This window comes from Sinocyclocheilus grahami, unplaced genomic scaffold (assembly GCF_001515645.1).
Source record: "Sinocyclocheilus grahami isolate Dianchi unplaced genomic scaffold, SAMN03320097.WGS_v1.1 scaffold1694.1, whole genome shotgun sequence".
Lineage (NCBI taxonomy): Eukaryota > Metazoa > Chordata > Actinopteri > Cypriniformes > Cyprinidae > Sinocyclocheilus > Sinocyclocheilus grahami.
This window is the reverse complement of record NW_015506873.1, coordinates 136,352-156,542: the sequence shown is the minus strand read 5'-3', so window position 1 is coordinate 156,542 and position 20,191 is coordinate 136,352. Positions and strand designations below refer to the sequence as shown.

At 39.8% G+C, this 20,191-nt stretch overlaps 1 protein-coding gene across 3 annotated transcripts; it reads left to right on the top strand.

The window, feature by feature from the left end:
* Positions 1-3,031: 3,031 nt before the first annotated feature.
* hps3 (HPS3 biogenesis of lysosomal organelles complex 2 subunit 1) lies at positions 3,032-20,108 on the top strand. Of its 3 annotated transcripts, XM_016258500.1 has the most exons (20): positions 3,032-3,331; positions 4,008-4,229; positions 5,608-5,895; positions 6,432-6,609; positions 6,684-6,766; positions 6,853-7,039; positions 7,340-7,421; positions 10,268-10,422; positions 10,612-10,713; positions 11,363-11,471; positions 12,184-12,368; positions 12,448-12,625; positions 14,091-14,219; positions 16,058-16,162; positions 16,253-16,438; positions 16,647-16,841; positions 18,265-18,372; positions 19,187-19,393; positions 19,597-19,687; positions 19,773-20,108. In XM_016258500.1, the coding sequence occupies exons 1-20, from the start codon at positions 3,115-3,117 to the stop codon at positions 19,883-19,885; spliced, it is 3,120 nt and encodes a 1,039-aa protein (XP_016113986.1). In that variant the 5' UTR covers positions 3,032-3,114; the 3' UTR covers positions 19,886-20,108. The 3 variants fall into 3 exon arrangements, with proteins under 3 accessions (XP_016113986.1, XP_016113987.1, XP_016113988.1); XM_016258501.1 differs by lacking the exon at positions 10,612-10,713 and having other exon boundaries at positions 3,033-3,331; XM_016258502.1 differs by lacking the exons at positions 10,612-10,713; positions 14,091-14,219 and having other exon boundaries at positions 3,033-3,331; positions 15,929-16,162.
* The last annotated feature ends 83 nt before the right edge of the window (positions 20,109-20,191 follow it).

The window sequence follows — 20,191 nt, the reverse complement described above, 5'->3', positions numbered from 1 at the left end:
CATGCAGCATTACAAACTGCACTGCCAATGAGCAAGCCAAAGTCTGAAGTGTTGAGGAAAACCTTCACTAGACTGGTTGTAGAGAACAATTTAACCTGTTAACCCGCACCGAAGGGCGTGTCTAGGCGTGTCTGTGCTATTTATTACCTTTGTTTTAAAACAATATTCAATCAACTATCATAAACTATATATCATTTGGAAGCTAAAACACTCAAGATCCATGTTCTGAGCTTGTTTTTCAAATCAATACGCCAGAGAGGAAAGGGTTAACATAAATGCTGAAGGACCGGCGTTTAAAACATGTACAAAGTGAACGCAGTACTTACGTTTCATCGCCTCTAGTTCTGGTCAGCTCGGACTATACCAAGAAACACCAACACAACATTTCAAGATAAGAGTCCACTCTTCAAAATGCATCCCACTTTTTAATCCAAAACAACGAAAAAAATAGGAGGAAAAAACGAAAGATCCCCCTTAGTTTACATGAGCGATTCAAGTTATAGTTGTAGATAGCGTCCATTTTCAAAGAAATATCGATTCCAGCTTTGAAATGACATTTGTTTCATATAGAATAGTCTCTTCCGAGCAAAATGAGCCCGCCCAGTCTCTCTCCTTCAATCACAGGCGATGTTATAACCCAGAACAGAGACGGAGTCGCTGACAGGTTTAGCGAGGTGCCGATCTGTGCTCCGCAATTTTGGGCTGTTTGAAGCCAGCCAATGCCTAGCCAGCAAAGTTTTGATGGATGGAAGTGTTAGCCAATCACAAGCACGTTTACAGTGATTGACAGTTTGAACAGTTGACGTAAGAAGGCTTGAATAATACTCGTGCGCAAAGCGAGTGTGTGTTTCTGAGCTGAGTGCGCTCTCGTCTGTGAGCACGCTGCGGTCACAGAATGGCGTCGCGCGCTGCACGCAGTGTTTATCCGCGAGCGGACTTTCTCCGAAGCGTGCATCTGAATCTCTCCATCGTGGGACATCGACTTTAGAAGAGTTTGTGTGCTGTTTGAAAGTGTTTTGGAGGGCGTGATGTGAAGCAGTGGTGAACAGCAGCAGAAAGACCCGGAGAGATGCATGACAGGCAGCATATAGCACGTATAGCAAGTTTCAACGCCGTTCTCTTGAATGTTTGTCATGTGTTTGCAGATTTTGTGTCATGTTAGCCCGAGTATTATGTATGTTTGTGTGTGTGTATGTATACAACATGTAAACACAGTGTTGCAAGTTTGATTTGTTGTGTTTACACGCTCTCTCTCTCTCTTTCCTGTGTTTCAGTGACTTTGGTACCCAGTTGGTCAGAGAACAAAACTTTTTAGTGACTGCCTTGAGTGTCCTACACTGTAAATAGTTGCTTTAGTTTTTCAGTAACTGAATATTCATAATAATTAGCAGAGAAAAAAAAATTACAATTACAAATGTAAAAAAAATTATTTTGTGGTTATTAGCTCTAAAATGATCACTGATCAAATCTGTTTTGGTTCACTGTTTTCATTATTAGAATTGTTCAAAATAAATACTGTTTAGTTACAATGTTCAAATGTTGTTCTGAAATAGTTTTGTGTTTGTGTGTGGTTTCATGGGTAGATGAGTTCTGAATTGATATACATATAGCCTATCTATGTAGTATATGTAGTATGCAGTGCCATATGGAGTCTCTAAAGAGCCTTTTTGAAAGGATTCCTAGTCTTTTCTTGAAATAAAAGATCTAAATGACTTTTCCTAATCTAGGTCTAGGCGTTTTTTCAAAAAAAGCCATTTGGAGATTCTAAATGGACACCTGGTGGTAACCAAATGAGTCAACACTACAATTGCTGTTCAGAAATAGTTTTTTCTTGTGTTATGGTGGGCAGAGCAGTTCTGAATTGATATACATATATGCATTATGTAGTTTTGCCTCATTTGGTCATTTGGTTCCCAGGTGTCCATTTGGAGTCTCCAAATGGCTTTTTTTGAAAAAAAAAAACAGCCTAGACTTTTTTTTAAATAAAAGCTTACAGAAACTAAATTTTTGGGAGTATAATCTTCAAATTTGAATCAAAATATGGTCAGACATTCAGCTTTATCTTTTATGGTGTTTTCAGGCCAATAGCATTAAAGCCTCATCCATTTTTCCCTTAGTGAATTTCATTCAAAGATATCGTGAGTCACTTTCATGTACAATTTACCTTGTTTTACTCTGTTGCTATACTAATTTCGAGTTATTATGACTCCAGAGTAACAAAGGTTCAAGTGTCTAGTTTCAAACAATACCAGATTTATAAATATAGACCATAGGGTTCAAGAGCTACAGATATTTTTATTTGGGTATGTCGTTTTTCAGAAAATGCTCAAAAATAGGGGCGCACAGTAAGTGGTTTAATGTATTTAGTATTATTATTTATTTATTTTTGTACAATCAATTTATTTATTTTAACATTCACACAAGTGTGTATTAGCTATTTTTACTTTCCATTCATAAGCGTGCACTTGTTTGACGGTGTTAATGTGTTTGTGCTGATCGTCACAAGACTGAGGCATGTGATGCTGATCAGACTGTGGAGCACTCAGCGTTGTGCAGCGCTTGATGAACTCTTACCGGTGGCTCAGGAAGACCAGCCCTCCATTGGGCTGCATTCAAATCTCCAGGCGACTTTTGTCTTATGTAAAACATTTCAACGTGATCACATATAATCGTTTAACACTTTTAACAGTAATATTTAGTTCCTGGCATACACATTAAAATCCGCCGCATCAATCTTTATAAAATGTTTTTTGGCTAAATAAACTCAAACGACTGTGATTGGTTCAGCTTGATCAGCGCTGAGAAAAGTAACAGCCCTCTCGTGACTCTGTGATGCTCCAGCAGGGGTCTGAATAATTTATTATTACCTGAATCATGACAACGAGAAACTCGAACAGCAATTGAATTACAAAATACACAGTGAATGGTTAAAATAGCAGCATTGATATGTAGACCGATCGCACCTGACCAATTAGAGACCGCTTCCGGGCCGCGAAGCCACGCCTCCTTTAAATTCCCGTGTCACGTGGATTGTTATTCTGTCACGTGTTCTTTGTGTCCGCAGCTCTTCCGTGATTCTTCTCGGACATGTAGACTCCGGCCCCCGCCGCAGAAATGGTGCACGTCTATAACTGCCACCCGTTCGCGTCTCAGCACATCGTGTCGGCGGAGCAGGAGCCCGGGCTGGTGTGCTGCGGCGGCGGGGCGCTGTTCGTGGTGAGCGCCGGCGGCTGTAAGATCGAGGCGTATGCGCTGCAGCGGGAGGGATGTCCGCTCATCTGCCGCTTCAGCAGCATGGGCTCCGTGCTCAGCCTCCACCACAGCGCCGTGGGTCAGTGCTTGTGGGGTATCTAGTCACTGGCTTAACAGCACCAGGGTCCCCTGTGTACACAAAGTAGAGTTTAGCATACTTCTAAAAAAGTCTGCTTATAACGGAAATAATATGCTGTTAACTGAATGCAATGTTTTCGGACACTTCATTGCATGCTATTTGCCTATATATATATATATATATATATAATTCTGTATTAAATGCGGTTAAAGTTTAAAGTGCGTTTGGAATCATTATATGTAGTTTAATAATTACTTTTGCTTTTGAAATATGGTTACATTATACTGCACTGACAAGCATTTATGGTAATCTGAAATATACTTTAATGTAATTTCTATTGAAACTTGTATGTCGTGTTTTGATGTATTATGAAGTTAAAATTAAGTATATTTAAAAAGAATGTTAACTATAAATGTAATATCAAGCAACACACTACGGTTATAAATTATAATCAAGTACTTCACATGTGCTTTAATATGCTAGTCAACACATCAAAACAAGTGTATTTCTTTAAAGCAGATTATGTAGGATCGTGAAAAACAATGATTGAAAATGTCATGAAGTAGTTATGAAAGTACTCTCATTACTGTGTTATTACCATGGTATATTTCCAAATAATGGTGATTCTTGTGTGCGGTCATGTATTTGTTTTAGTTTTGTCTGTGTTTGTTTGTAGGGGACTACCTAGTGACCATTGAGGAGAAGAACAAGGCCACTTACCTCAGGGCCTACACTAACTGGAGGTACCAGGCCGCTGAGAAGACTCGTGTTGGGGTGCGTCTGCTGGGTCACCTCCTGCGGGGCTCGTCCTTCCGCGGAGCTCCTAAAGAGCAGATGGAGATTATTGAGATCCCTCTGTTTGAGCCGCCGCTGTGTATGGCATGCTGCAGTCTTACCGGTGAGGACACTGAAACACAAAAATAACTACATTTCTATATATTCTGTGTTTTGGTGCTGCGTCTCGTTCCAGTCCTTAGTTTCCTGTGGTGTGAATCTTGATATTTTGAACAAAAATGTGCATGTGAGCAAGGTACTTCATCTGCTAAACACTGGATTTAAAAGTCACTGATCATTTTCAATAATATCAGAACTGGTATTCCAGTGTAATTTGTTTATCATGCACTACTGCTGGAGACGGTAAGATTTTTAATGTTTAAAAAAAAAAGTGCTCACCAAGGCTGCATTTATTTGATTAAAATACAGTAAAATTGTGAAATATTTTTTACAATATAAAATAACTGTTTTCTATGTGAATATCTGTTAAACTGTAATGTATTTCTGTGATGCGCAGCTGTATTTTCAGCATCATTACTCCAGTCTTCAGTGTCACATGATCTTCAGAAATTATTCTAATATGCTGATTTGCTGCTCAAGAAACATTTCTGATTATTATCAATGTTGAAACAGTTGTGCTGCACGATATTTTAGTGGAAACCGTGATACATTTAATTTTTCAGGATTCTTTGATGAATAGAACGTTGAAAAGAACAGCAATTATTTGAAACGGAAATCTTTTGTAACATTATAAATGTTTTTACTTGTACTTTTGATCAACTTAATGCATCCTTGCTGAAAAAAAGCATTAATTCCTTTAAAAAAAATCTCACTGACCACACATTTCTGAATGGTAATTTAGTTGTAACTGTAAAAGCTATCAAACATCATTTAATATGTGCTTGCCATCTGTTTCTGTTGGCTTGAGAGACTCAAGAAAACGTGGCAGGTCAGAAAGTGAACAGAGAGCACTTGTTGTTCACAGGGTGTTACAGTGCACTGGAACAATCTTGACACTGGAACAACCCAAGAAACGACCTATTCATTCTCCTGCCACTGGCTACTGAACTAAAAAGCCACCTGGATAGTGGTTGCTTGGGTGTTTTAGGTGGTTGTTAGGGCATTGCTACTGTGTTACGAGTGACGTAAGACCATTTCTATGTAGTTTCTACAATGATGTTGCCAGAGTGTTGCTAGTTTGTTCTATGTGGTGTCTTAGTTGCTGAAGTCAAAAGTGGCCGCTCATAAGTCTCTATGATGCTCTCTATATCCATAACATTAAACACTCGAGTTTAACAGGATGTCCCTCAAACCATTGGTCAAGCCAGAAGTCAACATGTCAGTCTCAGTGTTTGCATTCATCAGGAGGTGAACCTTCCAGTGGTTTACTTATAGCTCACTCTGCACATTTAACTGAGATGCAAACACAAAATGCACACTTCATAATTCACACATCATAACTGAGAAAGTTTGCATGTAACTGAGTCCTCTTGCGTTGGCAGGTGATCTTCTAGTGGGCTGTGCCAAGAGTTTGGTGGTCTTCAGTCTGAAGCGTCAGACGCTGAGCGAGCAGCTCTCTGTGCTGGACTTCGAGAGGGTGCTGATTCTTCATATCCAGGGCTGGAGCCCGTCTCAGGTGGCCTTCTGTGCTGGATACATAGCCCTTCAGACGGAGCTGGAGGTGCTGGTGGTAAAGCTCACCCCACGGCAGAAGAGCAGCCCGGCTGCAGAGGAGCACGCACTGCTACCTGAAGATATCATGACTGAAACCAGCGTCAATGAAGACGCAGGTATTACTAACAAAACAATTCAAGCCTCGGGCTGTGTGCGTGCTATGCTGGTGACCCTGTAGCACAAAACCTGTCATAAGGGTCAATTTTTTCGAAATTGAGATTTATACATAATCTGAAAGCTGAATAAATAATCTTTCCATTGATGTGTGGTTTGTTAGGATAGGACAATATTTGGCTGAGATACAACTATTTGAAAATCTGGAATCTGAGGGTGCCAAAAAATCTAAATATTGAGAAAATCATCTTTAAAGTTGTTCAAATGAAGTTCTTAGCAATGCATATTACCTAATCAAAAATTAAGTTTTGATATATTTACAGTAGGAAATTTACAAAATATCTTCATGGAACATGATCTTAATATCCTAATGATTTTTGGCATAAAAGATAAATCAATAATGTTGACCCATACAGTGTATTGTTGGCTATTGCTACAAATATACCCCAGCGACTTAAGACTGGTTTGTGCTCCAGGGTCACATTTATGCCATGTACCCTTGCATTCATTTTCTGATTTTCCATATTTTTTGTTTTAGAGATGACAAAAGATGGATTCAGCCCCCTCCATGCGCAAGATGACTTCTTTCTGTTCCCAAAGCATCAGGAGATGTTGGGAAATGAAGCGCAGGAGTGTGGCGTCTCTTTAGTTCTGGAGTGGACCGGTATGGAGGCAGAGAGCCGAGGGGACATGAGCGCGGCTTATGTCTTATTCAGGTATAGTGAACAGCTTAAGAAGATGAGCTGCGTTCTGTTTGTCAGATGTCACCTCTCTAGTTTGCCCTGTCTAGGCGGTTTGCGCCTGATTTCTTTCAAGGCTGCAGCGTTGAGGAGACACGCTTGCATTCCCTGCAGCTCCACCCCATGTTTACTGGTAAGTGAACACTGCATGTGCTGCATTCGCTCACCCACACCCCTCTCTCTGTTGGACTGAATTGTTTCCTCCCACTCTCTGAACAGGTAAACCGGAAGAAGCCTCCATCTCCAAAGGAGGGGAACCTACGTGTATGTTTGTTTTCTTCTCCTTGCCGAACACTGGCTACATGTACAGCTTGAAGAACACAGTGGAGCTCGTGTCCACCTACCAGTACCCAGAAAAGACCCATCAGGCTGTGCTCAGTGACCAGTTCCTCTACATCATCACCAGGTAGGACAGACAAACCCTCACTGTCCACTTCCTGAAATTAGGAGTGCTGTAAATTGCTGGCTATGGGTGCACTCCATAGTGAGATAAGCAGGCTTTTAGATAAAATGGACTTAACACTTTAACATTTTTGAAGTAATATATTACGGTATTATTCCATAGTTCTCTAGAGTACTTAATTTTGACTGGCAAAATGTTGTTGTTTATATTTAAATGTTTGTACTGAAGCAGTTTATAACATTTTGATTAAATTTGAATTAAAAAGTAAAAAAGATCAATTGATTGTGGTTGTGTTTGCTGTAGGAATGCTCTCCAGTGTTTCACTGTCAGATGCAGTGCTGTAGCGGCTCGGGTTGATGACCCATACATCGACACCACCATGAAGGTAAAGCAAGTCATCATGGATTTCCATGTTTTTGTATATTTTTCTCTTTTTTCCACACCTGCGACATTCCTTGATTCTCAGTCGTCTAACTTAGTACTGCTATTAAAACCCCTCAGTGGAAGTATTAAAGGGGTCATATGATGCTTTTTTAAAGATCATTATTTGGTGTAACCGAATATGTTGACATGCTTTAATGTTCAAAAAACACATTATTTTTCAAATACTGTACATTATTGTAGGTCCTCTATGCATCGCCTCTCTCAAATGCTTCGTTTTCTACAAAGTCCCTCCTTCCGACAAGTGCAGTCTGCTCTGATTGGCCAGCTGACCCAGTGCATTGTGATTGGTCGAACACCACAAGCACGCGTCGGAAATGTAACGCCCCTTACCATAATCGCGAGCTTCATCTTTCAAAATAAATGTAGAGACAGAGCCCGAAAGGGGAACAGAGTCGCGTGACAGACACAGTGATGAAGCTGGTATGTGTTTGCAGTACACAAGCCACGGTTAAGACAGCTGACTCCACTCTGATTCGTGCTCTCTCTCTCTCTCTTGCTCTCTCTCTCTCTCTCTCGCTCGCGTACACACACACACACACACACGATGCGCAAAACTCTGCATTTGAACAGTCCATAACAAATACTTAAACTAGTAACAAAACAGTAGCTGATTCAGAAGCGCCGGATTGTCATAGCAAAGTCAGAATTACTTCCTCTCCTAGGTTCACGAAACGGTCATCTATAAAATGCATTGCTGTTCTGTTGTAAGTGATCTTAAAGATTCCTAAATGCATCTATTTTCGGAAGGCCAAATAAAGTGCTTTTGCTTTCGCCTAGAAACAAGGTGTCTCCCTGACATGGCTGCTTCAACACTAACTGCGGTTACTGAAACAACGCCTTCTTTCTTTGCGTGAACATTTGGGCAGCGTTATGCTAATATTTCCACATAGTGAGGTAGATATGTAGCAGCGTGTTAGAACAAGCCGTTTTAGGGGGGCGTGGCAGAGTCTTAACTTTGATAAAGAATATCTCTTTGGTTTTGAGACTTTAGTCTTTGCAACTTCAGGGATCTTATCTATGCACAATCAGCTTGTAACACTCCAAAGAGAAAGGAAAACTTGAAATTGCATCATATGACCCCTTTAAAGTCATATAAAGTATAGTTCACCCAGAAATTAAAATTAGCCCATGATTTACTCTGACATTCCTCTTTCAGACGAACACAATCACAGTTATATTTAAAATTGTCCTGGCTCTTACAAGCTGTATAATGGCAGTGAATGGTGCCCCTGTTTTTGAAGCCCAAAAAAGTTCATCCATCCATCATAAAACTACTCCACACAGCTCCGGTGTGTTAATAAAGGCCCTCTGAAGCGAAACGATGCATTAGTGTGAGAAATATATCTATTTTTAAAAGTGTATAAACTGTAATCTCCAGCTTCCGGTCGCTCAAGGAGGCGCGTTCACGACAAGGTGCTCGAGTGCATGACGCAGGCGCAGCGGAAGACACAACGTAAGCTCCGGGGAGAGAGTGTAGTCTTGCGAGAACCAAGTTTTGTTTACAGCACAGGGAAACCACGTGAACTACATCTGTAGTTTGTGCCGTCGCCGCTGGAGCCTCCTCCATCTCGTGGAGTTCCTGGTCGGTATACCTCGATTTAAACAAATATGGCTGGGCAAAAAACTCATTCTCCTCTTGCCTTATATCGAAATCCTCTGACATTTTTGCTTTCTCCTCTGTGCTTCCGCATTCGTCACTGGAGTAGTTATATGATGGATGGATGTACTTTTTTGGGCTTCAAAACCAGGGGCACCATTCACTGCCATTATACAGCTTGTAAGAGCCAGGACAATTTTAAATATAACTGCGATTTGTGTTTGTCTGAAAGAGGAATGTCAGATACACCTAGGAAGCCCTAAGGGTGGAGTAAATCATGGCTAATTTTCATTTTTGGGTGAACTATCCCTTTAAACTTGTAACAGCTTACAACAGTACAGCAGACTGCTTACATAAAATGCATATGCATATCAGTTGTCACTCTATTATCTCCCAATGATATGTTGTAATAAGATGATATTTAAATGCTTAGTTTTATGATTAAAGCTCTCTACTTTTTATTGTGGGAATGCAATATCATATAATGCAATGCCATACAATGATGATTGAGAGATAATCAGGCTCAAAAGCCTGATGTATTATCACATTTCTACAAATGATGTAAAAAAAAAGAAAGAAAAAAAAAGATATTTTCACAATTATACTAAAAGACCTTTAACTTGCTAATAAACTAACTCTCAATCAGAAGGCATGGACATGATTGTGTATAACAGGTATTTCAGCAAAGTGTTAATCATTTTGATAATTTAGAGTATTGTGTATCAAATATGATACAGTAGGCTTTATAGGGTTAAACCTTAAAATTGTTCTGCACTTTTGTTTGTTCTGTGAACTTAAATGATACATCATGTGGCTATTACTCTGCTATTATTACTTTACACAAGATTTTCAATTGGCAGATGGGTGAAAGTGTCCCAGAAACTTACTCTGAAGAAGAGACTTGATTCATATCTTGACAAAGAAATAGCATAGTGGCTTACAGTCACATTAGTGAAATTTAACAAAATAAGTCCTTTATTCCACAGAAATCACTTAAAAAAAAAAAAAAAAAGCCCCATTCTGTTGATGATCAATGTGGTAAATTTGTGTGAAAAACTAATGTGGCCGCACCTTTGGAAAGAGCTCAGATTAGAATCACTCAGAAAAACCTTATCAACCTTAGTCAAGGCTGTGATTTCTGCATGTCCAGGAAGCACTAACATGTCAATATCTGAACGGTGTCCTGTCAGGCCTGTCCTCCTATCACGATGGAAGTGTGTGCTCTGAGGATCCAGCTCTTCATTGGGCTGAAGGTTCTCTGTCAGGACGGAAATCAGATCGTTCTCCTGACAGCAGCAGATGTGGACAGCAAAGAGGACACGGAGAGAACAGCCCGCAGAAACACGTATGTGTGTGTGTGTTCACAATCACTGCAGTTCAACACATTTATATCCTGATGACTAAAACACCTTGGGAAATGTTTCTCATATGGGTTGAATTGAAGTAGAATGAATGATGCTGTTTGGTTTGTAGATGTATCGTGGTGTCCTGTTCAAATGTGTGCTGTGTAAATGGCCTGTAACTCTTATTGTAGTGAATCGAGGGAACACAGAACCCTGACAGGCATTTTAGTAGCTGTAGGTCTAGAGCCGTCCTCAACGCCAGCACTGGAAAGCCTACTGTCCAGGTCCTTCCTGTAAGTTAGCGAGCTGCATGATCCTAAGTTTGGACAAACCCTGAAATTCCCCCTAACCCACTGTGAGTGAGACCTGCATGCGGCCGTTCATAGCTCATCTAACATCTCAGTTTGGTTCAGATGTGACCATCCAGTCATTGCAAATTAGATGCAGCTCGGGACTTCCTCTTATTTTGAGAAACCTTTAATGCATATAACTGAATTGAACCAACCACAGCTAAACTAATCCCTGCAATTTAACAAGTAATTCATTGGAATTACATTGTTTTAATGGGTATTTGTAATGAAGTAGCCTGTTGTTGACACGTGTAGCGCAGTGGACTAAAGGTACGGTCATATTTACAAAATGTTGTTGAAATTCGTCAAGATTTTGTGGGCAGAAATGGTCACTAGTGTAGTGCTGTATGAAGTACAGTTCACGTAGAAGTCACTTATAAATCAAGCAGCTTTCTGTTGCTTTGCAACCAATTGCAAAATCTGCATTGGGAAATATTTCGCCCCAAATTTTCTGATTGTGTGGATTCCAATAGAAATGACTGGATTTTGCCCCGTGAAAATTCAGTAAACAACAGTAAATGTGGCCGCATCTTAACTCTGCAAAACATGAGCAGTAAATGCAATTGTGATCTAAGACTGTTATGCTCTTCAGATCCAGGAAGACCTCTGTCTGCAAACCCACAGAGCCGGCTGACAGCGGTCACGGCTGGAACCTCTACGTCATCACTTCTGTGTCCACACTGCAGCTCTACAGAGAAATAGTACTGTATCTTCAGCTGTCTTATCAGAAAAAACTATTCAGTTATCACAAACGATTGTAGAGCCAGACTATTGTAGAGGTCCTATATTTTATTCTGGCCAAGTACTGCCCACATCGACAGAAAAAGAGTGTCTGACTGAGAAGTGACAGACAGGGCTGGGATATATGGCCAAAAAAAAATCATATCTCAGTTGTTTTTGGCTGAAATGCGATATATATATATATATATATATATATATATATATATATATATATATATATATATATACACACACAGTATACATATATATATATATTTTTTTAATTTTCCTTTCTAAATGAACCGACCACTTATATACATTTTGGGATCCTCTGCTCTAATGTTATGTTTACTGCAATTCACACATTTTCTTTCTCTTTCTCTTAGTTTTTTATTTATTTTTGTATATAAATATGGTACATAATAATCCCATTCTAGTCTATGTGATAAACAGGTTAGGTCAAAAGTAATCAGAAAGTAGTCAGACTACATTACGTAATATGTGTAATCCATTTCATGTTACTAACTACAGTTTTGGTGCTGTAATTTGTAATCAGTAATGGACTACAATGTGTTAGTATTTCACCCAGCACTGGTGACAGACAACAGTATGTTTTCTTATGTGACCAAATGAAACCTTTTTACCACAGTCATGCAGGTTTTCAGGGTAAACACTCCTCCTTGTTTCCATCAGGTGGAGTACAGTAAGCGATACGAGCAGTCGAGCCCGTCGTCTCAGAGCTGCGTTCACCTGCTGAGCGAGGGTCACCTGCTGCTGCGGACGGCACTGCTCCTGCAGGACTGTGAGTCTGCCGAGAGAGCGCAGCTGCAGCAGGCCTTTCAGGAGAGTTGTGCTCACTTAGGAGACCGCTTCAGCAGGTCAGCGGCGTCTCATGATCGGACGAGCTGTGAGCAGTAATCGCAGATATCATTCTTTGATCTCATGTTTGATTTGCAGGTTTGATAAGAAGGACTGTCACTTGGCTCTCCCATACTATAAGATGTCAGGCCTCACCGTGACTGATGTTATTAAGAGGAATATGTCCATGAGCAGCGTCTCAACTGGTTATGGCAAAGGATTTATCTTCTTCCTGAAGCATTCGCTCTATGAGGAAACCATGGAGGAGCTTAGCAAGGTACCAAAGGAAACGCCAGTGTCTCACAGATGGAAACTTTAGATATAGCAGTCAATCCAATATGGGGCCAATGCAGTGCTAAAATGCTATTCACTTATGTCAAATGAGATGTGCACTGAAATTCAATTAAAGATTATTTTACATAATTATTTACAGTTTGCTTGTCAGGTAGGCAGGTTATGCAAATGCAATTATAGAAATGACCTAATACTGTCTGATACGGGTCTCTGGATATATATATACATACTTGCATACATACACACACACACATATATATATATATATATATATATATATTAGGGGTGGAACGATACATGTATTCATACTAAACCGTCACAGTACGGGCATCTCGGTTCGGTGCATGAGACCTTACAACAAATACAGGCAATTCACCCCCAATCCAGAAGGGGGCGCCCGCAGAAATGCAACGCTGTTTGATAACCGGCCGCGAGCAGAAGAACAGCGAGCATCATAAATTAGGTTTGATGGGATTTGATAAAGTATCACTAAAGATATTACTAGGGAATAGACGAATGCAATCTAGAATTAAAGAAGAAGTGTTCAATTATCTAAAAAAGACAGGAAATATGGAAAGAATATAAATTGTAATAGTGTAGGTTTATATATATATATATATATATATAAATAATATTTTTATTTATTTATTATTATTTTTTTAATATAATATCCTTCTCTCTACCAAATCTGTTCACTCCACACTCCAGATCAGTAGGTGGCGGTAATGCACCTTTAAGTTGGTTTGCCAAAACCGCCAATAAACATCAGAAGAAGAAGAACAGCGAGCGAATGCCATGAGTCGCGCACTTGAAAACAAAGCCCACTAGACAGTGACCATGTGCTGATTCTGAATGCGTCTCTCGCAGGCTGACAAAGGAGTATACTTTAAAGGCTTGTGCATTCAACTGTTTGCGAAATGGAGCTTTGTGCTCGTGTATCCTACTTCTCTCATTCGGCACAAATCCAAATATTCCATAATATTTCCATATTTGCGAAGTAACATATCTGAATGCTAAACTATTATTTATTATGTACATTATAGGCTTTGTGTTTCAGTCGCATTCCAACGGGGAATGATGTTTGGTTCACAGTATTTTATTTTGATAAAGTACCAACTGCGCTGTCAAGTTAGCAATGCTGGAACTGATGTGTGTGTGTGCGTGCGTGCGTGCGTGCGCGCCGGCGCGATCACTTCCACAGTTTCCTTATACCAGCAGAATCAACTTTAAACACGTAATGTCTTATTAATAATGCATCACTGTCTGCTTTAATTTGTGTACACTCACAATGAAAACAAAACATTGTGCTTTTGTAAAATAAAGAGTCAAAATTCACTTCTTGCTTCATTCATTCATACGCATTATTCCAGTTTGGTTAATAATGACCTGCAAATTTGCATATAAAGCATCTGTTGAAACAGTCATCCTGTCTGGTGTCTGTGCTGTAGGACATGGCTGATAAAGTCCTGGAGATCTTCAGTGTGGCTGAACCCGCTCAGCTTCCTCATGTGGTGAGCAGTCCGTCCATGCTGAATGCTGATCCTGACCGCGCCGTGACCCATCTGAGACAGCTGGAGGCCTGCGGCACCCCGTCCAGGCGCGATCACTTCCACAGTTTCCTTATACCAGCAGAATCAACTTTAAACACGTAATGTCTTATTAATAATGCATCACTGTCTGCTTTAATTTGTGTACACTCACAATGAAAACAAAACATTGTGCTTTTGTAAAATAAAGAAAACCGATAGGATGTGGCTTTGTGCCATTTGAGTTTCCTTTCTGTGAACAAATGAAGCCGGTCAGAAAAAAGAACTGAAACTCAGCATATATAGGCTACGTTACGTGTCACACTGTTTTTTCCCTTGTTTATCTGTAAACTAAATCAAATATATTTCAAGAATTTATTCCTTGTATGTATATACTGTATGTACTGCAGATTATATATATATATATATAACATAATGTAATAATATTAAGTATTTTCACATCTAGGTGGAAAACATTGTAATTTGAACTACTGTCCGTTCAAAATAAATGAAAAGAAACCGAGCATAGTAGATTTTTTTCCCCTGTTGTACCGAAATCGTATCGAACCGTAACCCCCGAACCTAGGTACATACCGAACCGTGACATCTGTGTACCGTTCCACCCCTAATATATCACCCCGTCCGTCACCCCGTCCCTGTGTATGGCCTCCCTGGCCCTGCGCAAGTGTGACCTGCACAGCTACAGGCAGCAGATGGACCGCCACGCTGAGGTACTGCATCAGGAATTCATGCCGTAACTACAGGTATTGTGTGATCCAGCCAAAGAAACGCATCTAAACTCAAAAACACGTCGTCTCCAGATGCTGCAAGTATATGGCTTCATAGAAGAGCCCAAGCTGCTGCTGCACGGCAGAGGGAAGTCCGTGCTGCCCACCATCCCCTGTTGTACCGAAATCGTATCGAACCGTAACCCCCGAACCTAGGTACATACCGAACCGTGACATCTGTGTACCGTTCCACCCCTAATATATATATATATATATAATTATTATTTTTTTTACTAAAAATTTATTTTTAGGGCTGTTAAAGTTAACTTCAGGTATTAATTGTTTAACACAATTCTTTTATATAATTTGATATAATTGTTTTATTCTGCTGGGACTAACTATTTGGAAATCAGTAATTTTATTTTATTAAGCGCTCTTGTTTATAACAGAAAACATTGTTTTTAATGTTTATACGTCTAACAATGGGTAGAAAAAGATACACTGTCAGTTTGTGCATAGTTTCTAGATAATACTTTAATTATCTGCTTTAATATAATGACAATATAAAAGACAATTATTTAATTTGAGGGGGGAAAAGTTGTCTTTAAAAATTATCTTCATTGTAAAATTTTAAGTTTTTTTATTATATATATAATTTCACACTTTATATTTCTCTCATAGTATACATGGGCCATTATACAAAAAAAATCTGCCTTTGTTTTAATAAGGGAGTCCCTCACAAGGGTTCGTAGTTTTAATAAGTTTGAAAAGCCATGGTCTGATGTAAAGGAGCATGAGGGAAGAGTGAATTATTTTTTGTGTTAATCAACGTAATGTCACAGATGCTGTTGGTTGAGCTGAACTTGCACTGCACTTTATATTTATTTTTAATTTAGGATCAAATTACAGTCAAAATTCACTTCTTGCTTCATTCATTCATACGCATTATTCCAGTTTGGTTAATAATGACCTGCAAATTTGCATATAAAGCATCTGTTGAAACAGTCATCCTGTCTGGTGTCTGTGCTGTAGGACATGGCTGATAAAGTCCTGGAGATCTTCAGTGTGGCTGAACCCGCTCAGCTTCCTCATGTGGTGAGCAGTCCGTCCATGCTGAATGCTGATCCTGACCGCGCCGTGACCCATCTGAGACAGCTGGAGGCCTGCGGCACCCCGTCCATCACCCCGTCCCTGTGTATGGCCTCCCTGGCCCTGCGCAAGTGTGACCTGCACAGCTACAGGCAGCAGATGGACCGCCACGCTGAGGTACTGCATCAGGAATTCATGCCGTAACTACAGGTATTGTGTGATCCAGCCAAAGAAACGCATCTAAACTCAAAAACACGTCGTCTCCAGATGCTGCAAGTATATGGCTTCATAGAAGAGCCCAAGCTGCTGCTGCACGGCAGAGGGAAGTCCGTGCTGCCCACCATACTGTCCCAGCACCTGCACGACACACAGGAGGGGCTGCTGGTGGCGGCGGTCGTGGCGCTGCACGAGAACAGCAAGATCAGACTGGAGGAGGCCGATCTCTTCTTCCAGGTGCATGCAGCACACAGAGAGTCTGTGTGTGTGAGTGCATGCGCATTTGAGTGAGTGCATGTGTTCGTGCGTGAGTGTGTGTGTGTGTGTGTGAGTGCATGCACGTTTGAGTGAGTGCATGTGTTTGTGTGTGAGTGCGCGTGTGTGTGTGAGTGCGCGTGTGTGTGCGAGTCGTTCTCATTCCCGTGTGTGTTCATCTCTCTCTCAGGAGCTGTGTAAGGATGGCGTGGAGGCTGAGAGCAGTCCTCAGTTACTGGTGGATTTCTGGGAGGCTCTGTTAGTAGCGTCCTCTCATGAATCCATCGTCCAGGAGCTGCTGTTTCGTCTCACGTCCGTCTATATCGACCGTATCACGCGCAGAGATCACTCCGGCGTCAAAGCCCTCAAAACGGCTGAGGATCTGGTGAGCAAGATAAAGCACCCTAACAGCAGGTGTTGTGAGTGCTTGTTTACACGTTGATTACTAGAGTGTGCAGGGGTTTTCTATCTGGGGTCCGATGACCACCAGAGTGCTGGGGGGTCTGTGGAAAAGTTAAGGGAAAAACTATGAAAATGTGTAAAAATTAATCGATAATAAAACATTTATAAATAAAACAAATAAAACTTTTGATAAAAAAAAGTAAATAAATAATAAAATTGATCTAAATACATAATGCACTACTATGTAGTATAGAAAAACAGTACTAGTGAATAAAAAAATATATATATATTTTACTAATATACAATTATAATATAATTTTTTCACAGTATAAATTGGGTAATTGATAATATATACCCTCATATCTTTCTAAATCATATTTATATTTGGTGATCCATGGCATTCAAAAGATTGGATATATACGTTTGTTTGTATATATATGTGTGTGTGTATGTATATATATATATTTATATATATATATTGTGCGTGTGTGTAGGTGTACATACATGTTTAGCATGTTTTAGCACTTTCTAGGGTGTTATAGGTGGTTTTCAACATATTGCTATTAAAGCTGTTGATTTTATTTAATTATTTAAAATTAACTAATCAGGGTTAACTAATCTCTGTGATTATTTAATCACACCTAACATTAAATTTGTACAAACATTTGTAATCATAAATATATTTTGACATTGAATCTCCAAATTGATGTGGAAATCACATGAAGTCCGTGTTTTAAATACTTGTAACTAAATACTATGAATGAAGGCCACTGATACTTTTTACTGATACACTGATACTTTTTTTTTCTGGGGATAAAATGAGTGATTTAATATTAATATTACTGTATAATTGAAAGTTAAAGTGCAAATTAAGATTATATAACATAAAAAATATTCTAACAACAAGTGAACCTAAAACTGTCCACATAAACCTCTTATAATAAATGTCACATTTAGCTGTGCCTAGTTTCACAATGAATAAGTAATAAAATGAGTAGTTAAAACATTGGCTATCAGTGTTTACATGTGAAGACTGATCCTCTCGATACAACATCAGTATTGCAAGCATTCACACTTCTTTCCAAAGTTGGTCTGGAGTAGTAACTGGGACGTTACTAGGTAGTTCTGAGTGGTAGTTTATTACATTGTAGTGCTTTTATTTTGCTTATTTTCCTCATTGTCCATCAGGTGAAAATTGTAAGTCTGAGTACGTTTCTCCTGAATAAGACATGATTTGATCTTAACTGCCGTTAAGTACAAATCCAGTTTAAACAAGGTATTCAAATCAATATGAACAAGCAATAGGTATTCTCGCCTTAGCTAATTAAGAAAACATTTTAAACTGGAATGAGGGACATGACAGTCATGATTTAGCTTATAATCTATCAAATGCTCTTCACGGCCAGATAAACTCCTGCTCTCATTACGGGATGCTGTACCCGTGGGTGAGCATCCTGACGCCTGTCCAGTTCAACATCACCCATGACCACCAGGAGGACCTGCACAAGCTTCAGGTGTGCGCTGATATATTTCTCTCTTTCTGGCAAGCGACAGTAATGCAAATGATGGAAATTAATATCAAGGACCTCTAGGAAGTGCAGCCAGATCAGATGAAGTAAAGTGGGAAAGTGCATAATCCAATTTGTTCTAAACATGAGACATACTTTATATTAAGGGCTTTACAATAAATGGTAAGATATGTGACCCTGGACCACAAAACCAGTCATAAGGGTCACATTTTATGAAATTGAGATTTGCATCATCTGAAAGCTGAATAAATAAACTTTCCATTGATGTGTGGTTTGTTAGGATAGGACAATATTTGGCTGAGATACAACTATTTGAAAATCTGGAATCTGAGGGTGCAAAAAAAATCTAAATATTGAGAAAATCATCTTTAAAGTTGTGTGATGAAGTTCTTAGCAATGCATATTACTAATCAAAAATTAAGTTTTGCTATATTTACGGTAGGAAATTTACAAAATATCTTCATGGAACATGATCTTTACTTAATATCCTAATGATTTTTGGCTTAAAAGAAAAATCAATAATGTTCACCCATACAATGTATTGTTGGCTATTGCTACAAATATACCCCAGCGACTCAAGACTGGTTTGTGCTCCAGGGTCACATATAGTTAAGACGTATAGTTTAAAGCGGCTCGGCCCATCACAAGCTCAGTTCAGCCTCAGCTCAGGAGATAATTCCTTAAAAGAACAGTTCACCCAAAAAATGATAAATCAGTCCTCATTTACTCTCTCTGATGTGGAACACAATAGAAGGTGTGCCGTATATTTAGTACGTGTGTTGCTCTCCTCACTGTGCAGTCTCTGCTGTGCGGCCCAACGCTGGAGGTCTCGTTTATCCTGCCTCTGCTGGAGCAGCTGTCTGACTCTGACCGCACCGGTCTCAGTGTGCATGTGCTCTGTGCCACCAAACTGGGCCAGCACGAGACATCCATCGACAGACTGCTAGACCGGTGTCCACAAGCCATCATCTCCTACGCCAACCACGAGCTACAGAACGACAAACTGGTAACACACTTAACCGCTCTGGTGGTGAGGCCTGACGCGTACAAGGATTCTACAAGCTACACATGATCAGTGTGTCACTGCGTTCTCAATGTTACTGGCCAAAGTAGTCATAAAATAAACGGAAATTGTTAGAAAGGTTTGGAATCAGCGGTGACTTGACACTCATTCATGTTAATCGTTTTCTGTTTCTTCTCTCTCTCCAGTCTCTGTGGTGGCAGAAGCTTTTCCCCGAGGTCTGTGACAGGATAAGGACAGCAGGAAATGACAACACCGTTCTCCTCTCAGCACTCAAAGGTAGCAGTCGTGTTATGCTTCTGTCTGTCCAAACACAATGGAATGAAATCTGCTGCTCATGAAAACATCGTCTTTTCTTTCACAGAAACTCTGGTTGTGGCGGCCAAGGAATTGAACCCGCTGGAGTTCCTGGACTTGCTGCCGGATGATGGAACGGCTAATTTCTTCCTGCCACATCTACTCGAATGCAGCCAGTGAAATCTTGTGACTGTTAGCATGTATTTTAGACAATCAGAGAATCAACACTAAACCCGTTTAAAGACTAGATCTGGATCTACAGTCTTCCTGCTGCTTTGAATGCTGATAGTCAAAAAAAAGAGTTTGTTCATCTCATTAGTCATGTGCGACCGCTGTGAACATGATCTGATAGGAAGCATGTTACAATCATTCATATTGTCTGGATATTATTATACGTTTACTTCAAAAAGAAAGCACTCTCCTTATTATAAGAACAAATATAGACTTCAAAATCTATTCTGATATATATATATATATATATATATA

Coding starts and splice junctions, on each gene's coding strand:
- hps3 (XM_016258500.1), top strand. CDS start 3,115: ATGGTGCACGTCTATAACTGCCACCCGTTCGCGTCTCAGCACATCGTG. Junction 11,472..12,183: donor TGCAGCTCTACAGAGAAATA/GTACTGTATCTT, acceptor TGTTTCCATCAG/GTGGAGTACAGTAAGCGATA. Junction 16,842..18,264: donor TCAAAACGGCTGAGGATCTG/GTGAGCAAGATA, acceptor CTTCACGGCCAG/ATAAACTCCTGCTCTCATTA.